The following is a 13,759-nucleotide window of genomic DNA, read 5'->3' as shown; positions in this document are numbered from 1 at the left end:
AAATACACTATATTTGAGGCCATAAAATAAAACAACACATTTTAAAAAATGAAATCACACAAAGTATGCTCCCTGACAACAGAATTAAACTAGGAATCAGTAACACAAAAGTGTCTGGAAAATTCCTAAATATTCAGAGGTTAAATAACACACTTCTTAGTAACACATAATCAAAGAAGAAGCCTCAGGGAAAATCATAAAATATTTTGAACTGAGTGAAAGTAAAATATGGAATGCAGTCAAAGCAGTGCTTTAGAGAAAAATTTTAGCTTTATATGCATATATCAGCATATAAAAAAGAAAACTCTCACATCAATAACCTCTGCATTGATTTTAAGAAACTAAAAAATAGTAAACGGAATCCAAAACAAGAAGAAGAAATAATAAAAACAAGAGCAAAAATCAATGAAATTGAAAACAGAAAAAATCAGGACTGAAGCAAAGAGTCCACTCTCATCACTCCTATTCAACATTTTACTGGAAGTCTTCCCCAGTGGAAAAAAAGAGAAAAATAAATAAAAGGTATGCAGATTAGAAACTAAGAAATAAAACTATCCTATCACTATTCTCAGACAACATGGTAATTATCTACATAGAAAATCCTGTGGAATTTACAAAAACATTCCTGGAATTTAATAAGTGAATTTGGAAAGGTCACAGAATACAAAGTTAATATATAAAAATCAATTGTTATGTACTAGCAATGAACTAGAAATCAAAATTTAAAAAAAAAATGCCATTAACAATAGCACTAAGCACAAAGAAATACTAACAAAATATGTGTATGATCTGTATCCTATGCGAAATACTACAAAACACTGATGAAAAAAATCAAAGAAACCTAAATAACTGAAGAGGTATGCCATGTCCATGCTACGGAAAACTTAAGATGTCAATTTTCCCCAAAATTGATCTATAGATTCAATCCCAATTAAAAAAAATTTTAGACATAGTACTGGCATGCTGATTCTAAAATTTACACGGAAAGGCAAAGAAATCAGAATAGCCAAAACAATCCTGAAAAATAAGAACAAGTTTGGAATACACCCTACCTGATTTCAAGACTTACTATAGGGCTTCCGGGTGGCTCAGTCGTTAAACGCTGGCCTTGCCTTCAGCTCAGGTCATGATCCCAGAGTCCTGGGATCGAGCCCGGCATCGGGCTCCCTGTTCAGCAGGAAGCCTGCTTCTCCCTCTCCCACTCCCCTGCTTGTGTTCCCTCTCTAGCTCTCTCTCTCTGTCAAATAAATAAATAAAATCTTAAAAAAAAAAAAAAAAAAGACTTACTATAAAGCTTTAATAAAGAAGACTATATGGTATTAAAATGTAAGATAGACACATGGAAATCAATAGAACAGAGTTTAGAAATAGATCCACATAAATATGGTCGACTGATTTTTGTCAATGTACAATGGCAATTTAATGAGGAAAAAACATTCTTTTCAACATATGGTGCTAGAAAACCCATTGTCCTATGCAAAAAAATGAACTCTGACCTGTGCCTCACACCTATACAAAAACTGACTCAAAATGGGTCATAGATCTGAAAGTAAAATGCAGAAGAGAGAGGAGAAAAAGTCTGTGACCTTGCTTCAGGCAAAGAATCCTTAGATATAACACCAAACACACAATCCATTTCTTAAAAATTGATACATCAGACTTCATCAAAATCAAATTTTGCTCTGCCAAAGACATTAAGAGAAAAAAAAGACAAGCTACAGACCGGAAAAATATATTTGGTTATAAACCTGACAAGGGACTTATATTCAGAACATATAAAGAACTCTCAAAACTCAACAATAAGAAATTACTATTTAAAAATGGGCAAAATATTTGAATAAACTCTAACAAAGAGGTTTTACAAATGGCAAGGTGCTCAATACCATTAGTCATGAGGATAATGTGAATTAAAACCAGAATGAGATACCACCACATCTATCAGAATGACTAAAATTTCTTAAACTAACAATACCAAGTCCTGGCAAAGATGCTGAACAACTGGCACTCTCATATGTTGTTGGCTGGAATGTAAAATGGTAGAGCCACTTGGGAAAACAATCCGGAAGTTTCCTATAAAATTAACCGTACAGTTACTATAGGATCCAGCAACCCGACTCCTAAAAATAAAAACTTATGTTCACAGAAAAACATACATGTGAATATTTATTGCATCTTTTTTTTTTTTTTAAAAGATTTTATTTATTTGACAGAGAGAGACAGCGAGAGAGGGAACACAAGCAGGGGGAGTGGGAGAGAGGGAGAAGCAGGCTTCCCGTGGAGCAGAGAGCCCGATGCGGGGCTCGATCCCAGGACCCCAGGATCATGACCTGAGCCGAAGGCAGACGCTTAACGGCTGAGCCACCCAGGCGCCCCTATTGCATCTTTTTTTTAATAAAGATTTTATTTATTTGACAGAGAGAGAGAGAGAGCACAAGCAGGGGGAGTAGCAGCAGAAGGAGAGGGAGAAGCAGACTCCCCACTGAGCAAGTATCCCGACGTGGGACTCGATCCCAGGACTCTGGGACCACGACCCGAGCCAAAGGCAGACGCTTAATGACTGAGCCATCCAGGCACCCCCATATATAGCATCTTTATTCAAAATCACCAAAACTAGAAACCACACAATGTCCTTCAGTTGGAAAGTGGATAAACAAATTATGATACATCCATACAATGGACTACTACTCAGCAAAAAAAAAAAAAAAAAGGAATAAACTACTGATACATGCAACAAAATAGATGAATCTCGAATGCATTAACTAAATGAAAAAAGCTAGATTCAAAAGGCTACATATACTGTATAATTCCATTTATATAACAAGCTAGAAAAGGCAAAACTGTAAGGAGAGCAACAGATCAGTGGTTGTCAGGGTTTAAGAGCTGAAAAGAATATAACTACAAAGAGGCAGCACAAGTAAATGTGTTTTTGGAGAGAACAGTAATATATTTTGGTTGTGGTGATAGTTACACAACTGTATGCATTTGTCAAAAATCATAAAACTATACACCAAAAATAGTGAATTTTGCTGTATAGTAAATAAGTTTCAAAAATAGCTCATAACAATTTTTTTAAAAAAGGAAAGGCAATTTATAAGGAACAACAATAATAATACTGATTTAAAAACAATGTCTCCAGAACAAGGTCAGTTCATAAAAAGGGACACTCAGCTGGAGATGGATTTCAAAATTAAGGAAGAAATCTAGTTACCCAAATTATTGAATAATGTCCTGAAGGTGAAAATGCTGAGCTGATACTTTGGTATGCCTTTGGTCCTGATTTGTCTTAAGTATCTGAGACAATTCTAACCATATTCCACATCACAGATGAGGGCAAAGGAAAGGTTCAGAGGCTAACAACCAGGCAGGGTTTTAGCCTTTATTTATACTAGTACCTCTCAATCAAGGGTTCTTATTCTTAACATGGAATACCTAGACAAAATTCTAGGAATCCATGAAAGTGGATGAAACATCTTTATTTTCACTAACCTCTAATTGAAATGTGGTATAGTTCCCTTAGATTATGAATGTATACAACTAACTGTGGTAGACTAAATAGGACTGTATCTCTATCACTCATAGAAATCAGATTTTTCCTGTCACATCATATTACCATTGATTCTTTGCTATCTTATTTTGTATGCATTAATAAACATTTATAAATAATGTATTTGAGGCGTCTTTTTAAGATTTTTTTTATTTATTTGAGAAAGAGCAAGAGATGGAGAGAGAGCAGAGGGACAGGGAGGAGAGGGAGAAGTAGACTCCCCGATGAGCAGGGAGTCCCAGGACCCTAAGATCATGACCTGAGCTGAAGGCAGATGCTCAACCTACTGAGCCACCCAAGGCACTCCTAATTGAGGAGCTTTAGTACTTTGATAAGTTTATTTCATATAATTGGTTTCCTTTATAATCTCGTGTTCTTCATTTCATACATTTAAAATACATTATACCTTTTAAAATACAAATAAAACATTATTCCAAGAGAGGGTTCATAGACTTCCCTGGAACACCAAAAGGATCCATGACAAATAAAAAGTTAAAAATCCCTGCTCTAAATGATCCTGCTCCCATCGTACACAGCACCACTTTTTTGAGGGTCTCTAACACCCTCATACATGCATGAAGTGTCACTCTCTCCGTGGGTATATAATAGTTTACACCCAAGACACGGAAATGCACAGCATTTTATTTAAACTATAATCATACTTGTTTGCACTCACTAGATAGTAAAGTCCATATAAAATTAAATCATATACATAGAGAGACCTTAGACTGAATACTACATTGTTATATAAAATGTACTTTCCAAAACTATAGATGAGAAAAGCCTAAGAGATCTATCCTATGACTCAAATAAAAAGGAATTTAATGAAATCATCTGAAAAATGATCATATGTTGCTAAAAATGCATGGAGAAGAGTAAGAAGTTGAGTTTTATTTTCTAAATCCTACGCTGTGCACACATTGCAATATCTTGTTTTCTCATTTAAAAAGTAAAAAACAGGGGCGCCTGGGTGGCCCAGTTGGTTAAGCATCAGACTCTTGATTTTAGCTCAGGTCATGATCTCAGGGTCGTGGGATCAAGTCCCACATTGGGCTCTGTGCTTAGTGGGGAGTTTGCTTGAGATTCTCGCTTTCCCTCTCCCTCTGCCGCTCCCCCTGCTCGCTCTCTAAATAAACAAATAAATACATAAATCTTCAAAAAAAAAAAAAAGTAAAAAACAAAAGATCTCAAAACCTCAAAAAAACTAGATCACACAGATTTCTAAAATAAAATTCTTATGATTCCTTGGGTTAAGTAACAGCAAATTGCCAACCAAGTGGGATACAGCAGTTATTTATTTTTTTTAAAGATTTTATTTTCTTGAGAGAGAGAGAGCACAAGTAGAGGGGAGGGGCAGAGGGAGAAGCAGGCTCCCCGCTGAGCAGGGAGCCCAACTCGGGGTTAGATCCCAGACCCCAAGATCATGACCTGAGCCGAAGGCAAATGCTTAACCAACTGAGCCACCCAGGCGCCCTGAGATAGCAGTCATTTAAACAATGAAAAAGCCCGAAGAGTAGGAGGTAGTGAGAGAATCTAAACTCCAAGAGCTGCAAATTCAACTGTGGATCAAGTGACAAATGAAAATTAAAAAAATATATGTGGTCTGAAGATGATCTGGTCAGAAATACAGGGGAAAAAAAGAAGAAGAAATATTCTTGGAGAAAAATATTACAAATATTACAGTAAATATTACAAAATCAATTCTATTACAAAGGCATTATCTTCTTATCAATAAAATTTTTTTAATTATTAAAAGTTAAAAATTTTTTTCAGTAGTAATACATTGCTTATTTTACAACAGAAATCAAGGGACAAACAGCATTTGCTTTTCCATATTTCCTATCATTATTTGATGACAAAATGAAATGTAGCCACACAAACCATTCAGTTTCAAAAGTATTTCATTTTTATACCTATAGCTACCAGAATTTTTTAAAACCTAAACAAAAATGTAATGTGTTCCATCTATAACAATTTGCCATACAGAATCACTATGTACCCATCTCAGAAAACTTGTAAAATACAAAAGAAAAAATTTCTTAAAAAGAAACCAGAATTCCCCATAATCTTATCAACTAGAAATAAACATTGTAACCATGTTATTTCTTCTATGGGTACGACCTTAGGTATTAGTACTAATGCTATTAGTCAATGTCTATTAGTTATTTGAGCTATTTAACTAATAGCTTTATATACACTATTTCACTTTATACTTAAAACAATCCTACTCAAGCAGGTAGGTGAATAGTGCCATTTTACAGATAAGCCAACTAGAGATGACAGAGGTTAGGAAACCTGCCTAGAGTCACAGAGATAAGTGGTAGACCTGAACCCAGCATTCTCAATCACTATGCTATACCACCATAAATGTATATACAGAGAGAATGCTGTATTCTATTCTACTCTTGGGTAATATCTTAGATCATGAAAATTATGAATGAAATTTATAATTAAATTTAATATAATAGCATGTGGACATACCATAATTTTACTTAATCACTCCTCTACTGGACCAGATCATTTTTTATAGTATTCGGCATGGTGTGACTCATTCAATACAAAAAATAAAAACTAAATAAATGCAAGACTTGCTTGTCTACTTCTAAATTTAAATTAAAATATATTAATTCAACTTACTCTTTTACTGAGGCAAATAACTGGCCACATACTGCAACCTAACGTGCAGCAGCAACAAAGGCAGCCACAAAGTAGCCAACGTACATTAACAGGAAGGTTCTTCTTAAGACAACTGTTAACTCTGTTGATGCTGGCTTTAAATTCTTCAGGAGCTACCTAAAGAAAAATTTTAAGAAATAACAATACCGTAATATTAATGTCAATAAACATGTCTCATTTGCATAATTATTTCTATAATTTGTTAGGAAAAAATAGTACCTAAGTAAATGATAGACACTCACTTTTCCAGTTAATGAAGAAGGGAATTCTGATTCAAATTTGTTGCTCAGTCCAAATCTATTTTTAAAAAAAGGAGAAAAATATGTTATTACATGCCATTGTTGAGAAAAAGCCATTTAACTTAATCAAAGGTCAAGTAAATAGATGCGCAACTTGATATACAGAGTAACAATGGAAGTTTGAGACACACTGTAATCAGCAATTTATGAAATGTAACAAGCAATCTTAGCAGCTGAATCAAAACTTTTGTATAAGAGGCTGAGAATACAGAAAAGAAATGACTTCTTTGGGGCTCTGTTTGTAAGCAAAATATTAATGTAATAGAAAACAACACAATTATCTAATTTGTAAAAATTACTGAGATTCTTCCAACTAAGTACTAGAAAGCTACGATCTCTGCTATGGATTATTCTTTAGGTCAAAAGCACGTGTTAACACTCAAAAAAGCAGTAGCATGTCTAAGAATGCAAGTTGATCAGTTAGCATTTTCTGAGGCCAGCATATCCACACTGTTGTTACAGCCAGAAAATGCTAAAAAAAACACCTAGAACAATGTGATAGCTGCCTGCCTACTTAAACTTACAAGTAATACAACACTTGCTATTCTTTGGGGAAAGAAATGGAACTGAGGTAGTACATTTTAGTATCTTTAAGCTTTTAAATGTCTGCAAAAATCATAAGGATTGATTGGGCACTTGACTATTTCTTTGTGTAAGTTATTAGGAAAGAATAAAATACTCATGAACATATTGGTAATGGCAGATTGCACCTAGAAATAAAAACTGAGATATTTAAATAGGACTTTTGTTGGATCCTGAAGCCAAAATTGTTTTCAGTTTTATTGAGATATACTTGACATATAACACTGTATTGGTTTAAGGTATACAACGTAATGATTTGATACATGTCTATATTGTGAAATGATTACCATGATAAGTTTGGTTAACATCCATCTCCTCACATAGTTAACAAATTTTTTTTCTATGATGAGAACCCTTAAGATTCACTGTCTTAACAACCCTTATAAATACACCGTACTGCACTTTAGGTAGTCTACACTAGTAAGAGGGATCTTCTGAGATACTCTGCCTCAAACAGCTGGCCAGGTCAGGGGCTTTCAACTCAACCATCAGTACAGCTAAACAGGGAAATCGAATTAACATGGGCTGTGTGAAAGCAGTAAGGAATGGTGGAGACTGGCCAAGTGGAGGGTATACAGAATGGGGCGGGGGGGCGGGCGTCATGGGTCAGATTCAGCTGATTACTATCATATTAGAATGCAGGCCCACGTCTGAGAGATTGTATGATTTTCTTTCTCTAAGAGGAGCTGGGAAACCAGATTTCTATGTAAACTTTCCCATCTTTAAAATACTGTGCAAGGCAAACAAAACACTTCAGTGGCCAGGTTGTGGTCTACATCACTATCTAGACTTCCCTACATGTGGATGGTGGCATTGGAGACCATTTTATCACCATCTTAAGTAATTTTATACATTATTTTATAGCACTGAATGACATTAATCTGTCTTTATAAATAATGGATACTACTTACGGAAAAGATCACAATGCAACTACCTAAGTCCAAGCCAAAATTCTTTTCATACTAAACATGTACCTGCAACTGTTATTTTTCTACATAATTCTGGCATTAATGCCATTCTAAGACTGACAGACTCAATTAAATTCATTTTCTGTCTATACGCCTCACTGCAATATGGTTCTACTTGCCCCAAGAGATAACTCACTTCCAACCTCAAAACTCCTGAAATGAGGAAAAGATGTGAAATGCTAGGTGATAGCTCTCAGTGAGGTCTCTAGATAATGTATCTCCTTTTTATCCATTTCCCTTAGGGAAGAGGACAATCAACAAATGTTTATTGAGTATAAATTATAAATTTCCATCTCCTCAAGTATTATCTCCATTGGTCTGAAGGTTTTCTCTATGAATCATCTCCATTTCAACCATGTTTATTTTTTTAAAGAACTTATTTATTTGAGAGAGAGAGACCGCGAGCATGAGGGGGGGGGGAAGGGGGTAGGGCAGAGGGTGAGGGAGAAGCAGGCTCCCTGCTGAGCAGGGAGCCCGATGTGGGACTCAATCCCAGGACCCTGGGATCATGACCTAAGCCAAAGGCAGACATTTAACCAACTGAGCCACCCAGGCGCACCTCAACCATGTTTATTATTGCAATTAACCATCTCCTTCCAACTGCCTGAAATTTTTTAGAAAAGCAACAACCAGATACCTCCAAGTCTCCTTTGTTTTTTGTTTTTGTTTTTTTTAGAGAGAAAGAGAACACAGGCACGCAAAGAGGGGGAAGGGCAGAGGGAAAGAATCTTAAGCAGGGTCCATGCCCAGCGAGTGCAAAGTCCAACCTGGGGCTCCATCTCACGACCCTGAAATCATGACCTGAGCCAAAAAGAAGAGTCCGACACTTAACTAACCCACCCAGGAGCCCCCCTCCAAGTCTCCTAAATAGAAAAGTCTTCCCCTTTCATCCCAGCCATTAAGACATTTAACACAGATTAAATTATTTTATTGAATACCTATAGTTTGCTGCCATGTAATATGCTAAATTGGAGGGAGCAGTCCAGGATGAGCTTAAACCCTAATTTCCTTTCTTTCTAGAGCCTGAATATTTCCTTATTGGCCATGCAATTCTTTACCCAGGGAGCACAACCAGCTAATTAATTGCCCTGTTGTTCCTGCAGGTCAGGGCTCCTTTTAAGTCAGGCTAGTTATTCTTCAGAGTAAGAATTTATAGTTCCAAGTACATTCACTCAGTTCCTCTTCAGTCATACTTTTTTGTTAAGTTGTATCTTAGGAACAGATAGTAAACCTTCCTCTTCCTTCATCTCACCCCCCAAAAAATGTCCCAAGAAAGATTACCCAGTGACAAGATTATCACTATACTAGAGTGCTTAGCTTTTCTACCAGCCATTAATTTGGTGCTAATGATTTTTCCATTTCCTTGCTCACATTTCCCACCCACTGAACAAGAATACCTGGAACAAGTGTCAAGATAATGCTGTGCTTAAAGTCCTTGAAGTCTCCCTGGCCCACAGGAGTGAACCCCAACTGTACTCTGCTTTCTCTTTTAAAATCTCTAAACAACAGGGCACCTGGGTGGCTCAGTCAGTTAAGCGTCTGCCTTCAGCTCAGGTCATGATCCCAGGGTCCCAGGATGGAGCCCCACATCGGGTTCCCTGCCCATCAGGGAGTCTGCTTCTCCCTCTCCCTCTACCCCTCCCCCCACTGCTCATGCTCTCCCTCTCTCAAATAAAATCTTTAAAAATTTTTTAAACATAAATAAAAAATAAATAATAAGAGACTGAAAGTGAACTAATCAGCACTACATAAACAAAAGAAAAAAATTATTCATTTAAAAATATTTGAGCTACCGCCTATACCTTAAAAACTAACTCAAAGCATATTTTTTTTTTTTTAAGATTTTATTTATTTATTTGACAGAGAGAGACACAGCGAGAGAGGGAACACAAGCAGGGGGAGTGGGAGAGGGAGAAGCAGGCTCCCCACAGAGCAGGGAGCCCGATGCAGGACTCGATCCCAGGACCGTCGATCATGACCTGAGCTGAAGGCAGTCGCTTAACCAACTGAGCCACCCAGGCGCCCAGCATATTATTTTAATAGTTGTTTTTTTTTTTCTAGCTTTGAATGTTACTGGTGGAGATGAGCAATGGCTGTTAATTTTAACAGGTCTCCAGGGTACATACAAGCAATAAAAGCAGAAGGAAAAATGTAAGGAAAAGTGGGGAGGGAGAAGTAGGAGAGGGAGAGAAGAAGAAAAGAAGAAAGTAAGCACTGACAAAGTGCTACCAACAGTTATCTCACTTACCATTCAAAACCTACTGTCAATCCATTAGATGGTATAAAAGTAAATGGAGACATGTAGACGTGTGCTGTATCTACATCTATGCCTATTACCTAACAGATCCTTTCCTCAATTATGGTTAAAACACTCATGGCTTCAGAAATGATAAAAGATTGAAACTTTTTTCCAAGAATGACAAATATGACAAAATACATTAAACTTAACCTATTTTACTCTTACCTATTACAAGTTTTCAAGTCTACCAGTACTTGAAGAAAAGAGAATTCATTCAAATCACAACCACTGAACATCTTCTACGTAATACTTCATGATAACAAGATCCTACAATAGAAGACTTGTATCGCTTTTTTAAAAATTTAAAAAGAAAGCCATATACAAGGCCAATTTTGCTTTTATGTAATTTGAGGTAGTTTTGAAAGTTCATGTAATATACCTAGTAAAGCTTTGTAGAGAAACAGCAAATTTACACCTAAATCTAAATGGAATCTTCAAACAGGCTTCTTTTACACCTCTCCCACCTTCTTCCATTTCACTGTCACCTCAATTCCTACAATTCTATAGCTATAACTCAAAGTGTAAGCCACTCCAATCTGTTACCCTGCACTCTCATTTTTATCTAATTCAGAATCTCCCTTTCCCGGGGTGCCTGGGTGGCTCAAGCCAGTTAAGCGTCCAACTCTTGATTTCCGCTCAGGTCATGATCTCAGGTTCCTAGGATCAAGCCACGCGTCAGGCTCCACACTTAGTGTGTAGTCTACTTGATTCTTTTTCCCTCCCTTCTGCCCCTCCCCACTCATGCTCTCTCAAATAAATAAAATCTTAAAAAAAAAAGAATTTCCATTTCCTAATAGATCACTTCCCTTCCAAATTCCTTTTAATATTTAACTTTGGTACCCCTAATCTGTTGATCTACTACCTAGATACCTCCTTATATCTTCCCTTTAAAAAAAAGTTTTTTTTCTTCTTCAGTGTAACCAAAATTCTTAGAATGACTCTTTCCCAGAAATTCTCAATTATAGCTCATTCCCTGAAGTCCACTTTCCAGACTCCATCTTCCATGTTCGCGTAATACCTGACTACATTCTCTCTTGTGCAGTCCTTATCATACTTATTATAATATGTTTACAAGCCTAACTCCCTACTCTGATAAATAATGAGTTGTTTATGGGAAGGTATGGTATCTTAATTATCTTTATACCCCAAACGTCTGGCACAATGCCTGATAAATAAATACTCAATAAATACTTGCTTAATAATCAATTTCCAAAACAGAAAATATGTCTACACTCCACTAACTCTTCATTGCAAATTTTCACACCATTGTTCTCTCTTCCTCTGATGCCCATGATTTCTGTTTCTATCACACTGTTCCAAATCTCAACCATCATTTTCAGCCTTCCAGGTCACTCCCTCTGTGCTAGAGGTCCACAAAACTACCCTCAGGTTTGATGATTCACTAGGAGGACTCACATGACTCAGTATATAGTTGTACCCACAGCAAAAGGACACAAAGCAAAATCAGCAAAAGGAAAAGGCACATAGGGAAAATTCCAGAGGAAACCAAGAGCAAACTTTTAAGAGTTTCTTCTCAGTGAAGACACAAGGATGTGCTTAATGCCTGCAGCAACTAGTTTTGACAACATGTATACAATATTGTCTACCGGAAATGCTCATTAGACACTCAGTGCCCAAGGTTTTTATCAGGAACTGGTAAACATACACCCTCTACTTAGTATACCAAAATTCCAGATTCCCAGAAGGAAAGCAGGTGTTTGGTATAAACCACATTGTTTGTTCAAAACAGTTTAGGCTCAGTGAACCCTTCCTATCAATTTTGGGAATACTGGGGACCCTCCTAAAGTCTAAGTGCCCAGACACCAGCCAAGAGCCAACACTGCAAACAAGTATTTCTAAGGGCAGCAGTCTGGAGCCTGCTATGTTAACTCTTTTCTCTACACCTTCCTACTCTCTAAGGACAGTTTAGACCTTGTCTTCATCCCAATTAGAATTACCTAGGTCTTCAGTGTATTTACCATCTTTCTCAATGGAGGGAAGCTTCCCAAAAGCTAACCATTTGCTCCTGGTTGTATCTCCTCCAGTCTCCTCTGCAATCCACTGTATTGCTCCCTCTCTTTTGGCTCCTTACACATAGCCTACAAACTTGCATAAGTCTACCCAGTCTGAGAATCTGAACCTCTATTTTCTTATCCCTTAATGTATGACAGCATCCACCTCTTTTCCTTTTTCATCCAGTATCCTGAAAGAGTCCTCACATTAACTATCTTTATCTCACCTTTCATTCATTATTCAAACTACTACAATCCAGACTTTAATCTACATTTCTTTACTGATGAGACCACTCAACAGAGTAGTTGAAAACAACTCTTTTCAGCAAGTCGTCCTTCTTAGAGCAGGCTTTCTCCCAGCAAAGAGCTTGAGTATTAGAGTGGGGAATGTTTTATTTGGCACAGGATACAGCAAGTAACTCCTGTGCAATGTCTTTGATTTCTGCCAGACTTTTTGTATAGTATATGTATCTCCTATGTTATTAGTTTGCAAACTTCATTTTTTTTAAAGATTTATTTTATTGAGAGAGCTTTTGTTTGTTTAATTTTAGGCCAACCAAAGAAATACAGATAAAGTTTTAAGATCATCTTATTTTATTAAATGTATAAGAAAAGGCACACTTCATATTTGTTAATGTAACTGCAAAATATCATCTTAAATGTTTTGATGTGACATAGGTTACTTAGTTTTGATACCACCTTAGTTCCACTTTTGGGGAGTGTTTTGTTTTGTTTTTTAAGTTTGGCAGGAAGTGGGGTCTGTTAGCAATGAAAATGAGATACATGTTTCACCTTAATTTGACATTATAAATTACTTAGTTTTTTCTATTATGCTCTATAAGTTTAAAGTTTTTAAATATGGCAAAAAATAACTTCCTTTATTCTAAATCAAAGTACAATTAGCCCTGGACAGGACCAAAAAAGCCAAATCTTATCGTATAAAATGACAATTTGATATGCCTGAAAGAAGAGCAAAGGGTAGGAAGCTGAATTCCCTTCAGACCTAATAATCTAACATTGTATTAATCCAAAAAGCTGCAAGTAGCATTTAATAATTTCAAAAGATATGATTCAAGGTGGGTGGAATCTTAATTCAGTTATCTACAAAGATTAATCTATAAATAAAACTAAAAAATATTTGTCAAGAGGGGCACCTGGATGGCTCAGTCGTTAAGCATCTGCCTTCGGCTCAGGTCATGATCCCAGGGTCCTGGGATGGAGCCCCACATCGGGCTCCCTGCTCTGCGGGAACCCTGTTTCTCCCTCTCCCACTCCCCTGCTTGTGTTCCCTCTCTCACTGTGTCTCTGTCAAATAAATAAATAAAATCTTAAAAAAAAAAAAAATTTGGCAAGAGGTCTTACAATGGAAAATATCACGC

At 36.5% G+C, this 13,759-nt stretch overlaps 1 protein-coding gene across 2 annotated transcripts in view; it reads right to left on the bottom strand.

Moving 5' to 3' along the window:
- Positions 1-13,759, bottom strand: part of CHIC2 (cysteine rich hydrophobic domain 2) — a 74,303-nt gene that overhangs the window by 45,413 nt on the left and 15,131 nt on the right. For both annotated transcript variants that reach the window (XM_035004990.1, XM_035004991.1), the window contains exons 2-3: positions 6,463-6,517; positions 6,182-6,337 (exon numbers count right to left, since the gene is read on the bottom strand). In XM_035004990.1, coding sequence (XP_034860881.1) covers positions 6,182-6,337; positions 6,463-6,517 — 211 coding nt within the window. The remainder of the gene's footprint in view (positions 1-6,181; positions 6,338-6,462; positions 6,518-13,759) is intronic.

The sequence above is a fragment of the Mirounga leonina genome, unplaced genomic scaffold (assembly GCF_011800145.1).
Source record: "Mirounga leonina isolate KUSES-001 unplaced genomic scaffold, KU_Mleo_1.0 Mir_129, whole genome shotgun sequence".
Taxonomy (NCBI): domain Eukaryota; kingdom Metazoa; phylum Chordata; class Mammalia; order Carnivora; family Phocidae; genus Mirounga; species Mirounga leonina.
This window is presented reverse-complemented; position numbering and strand designations above follow the sequence as displayed.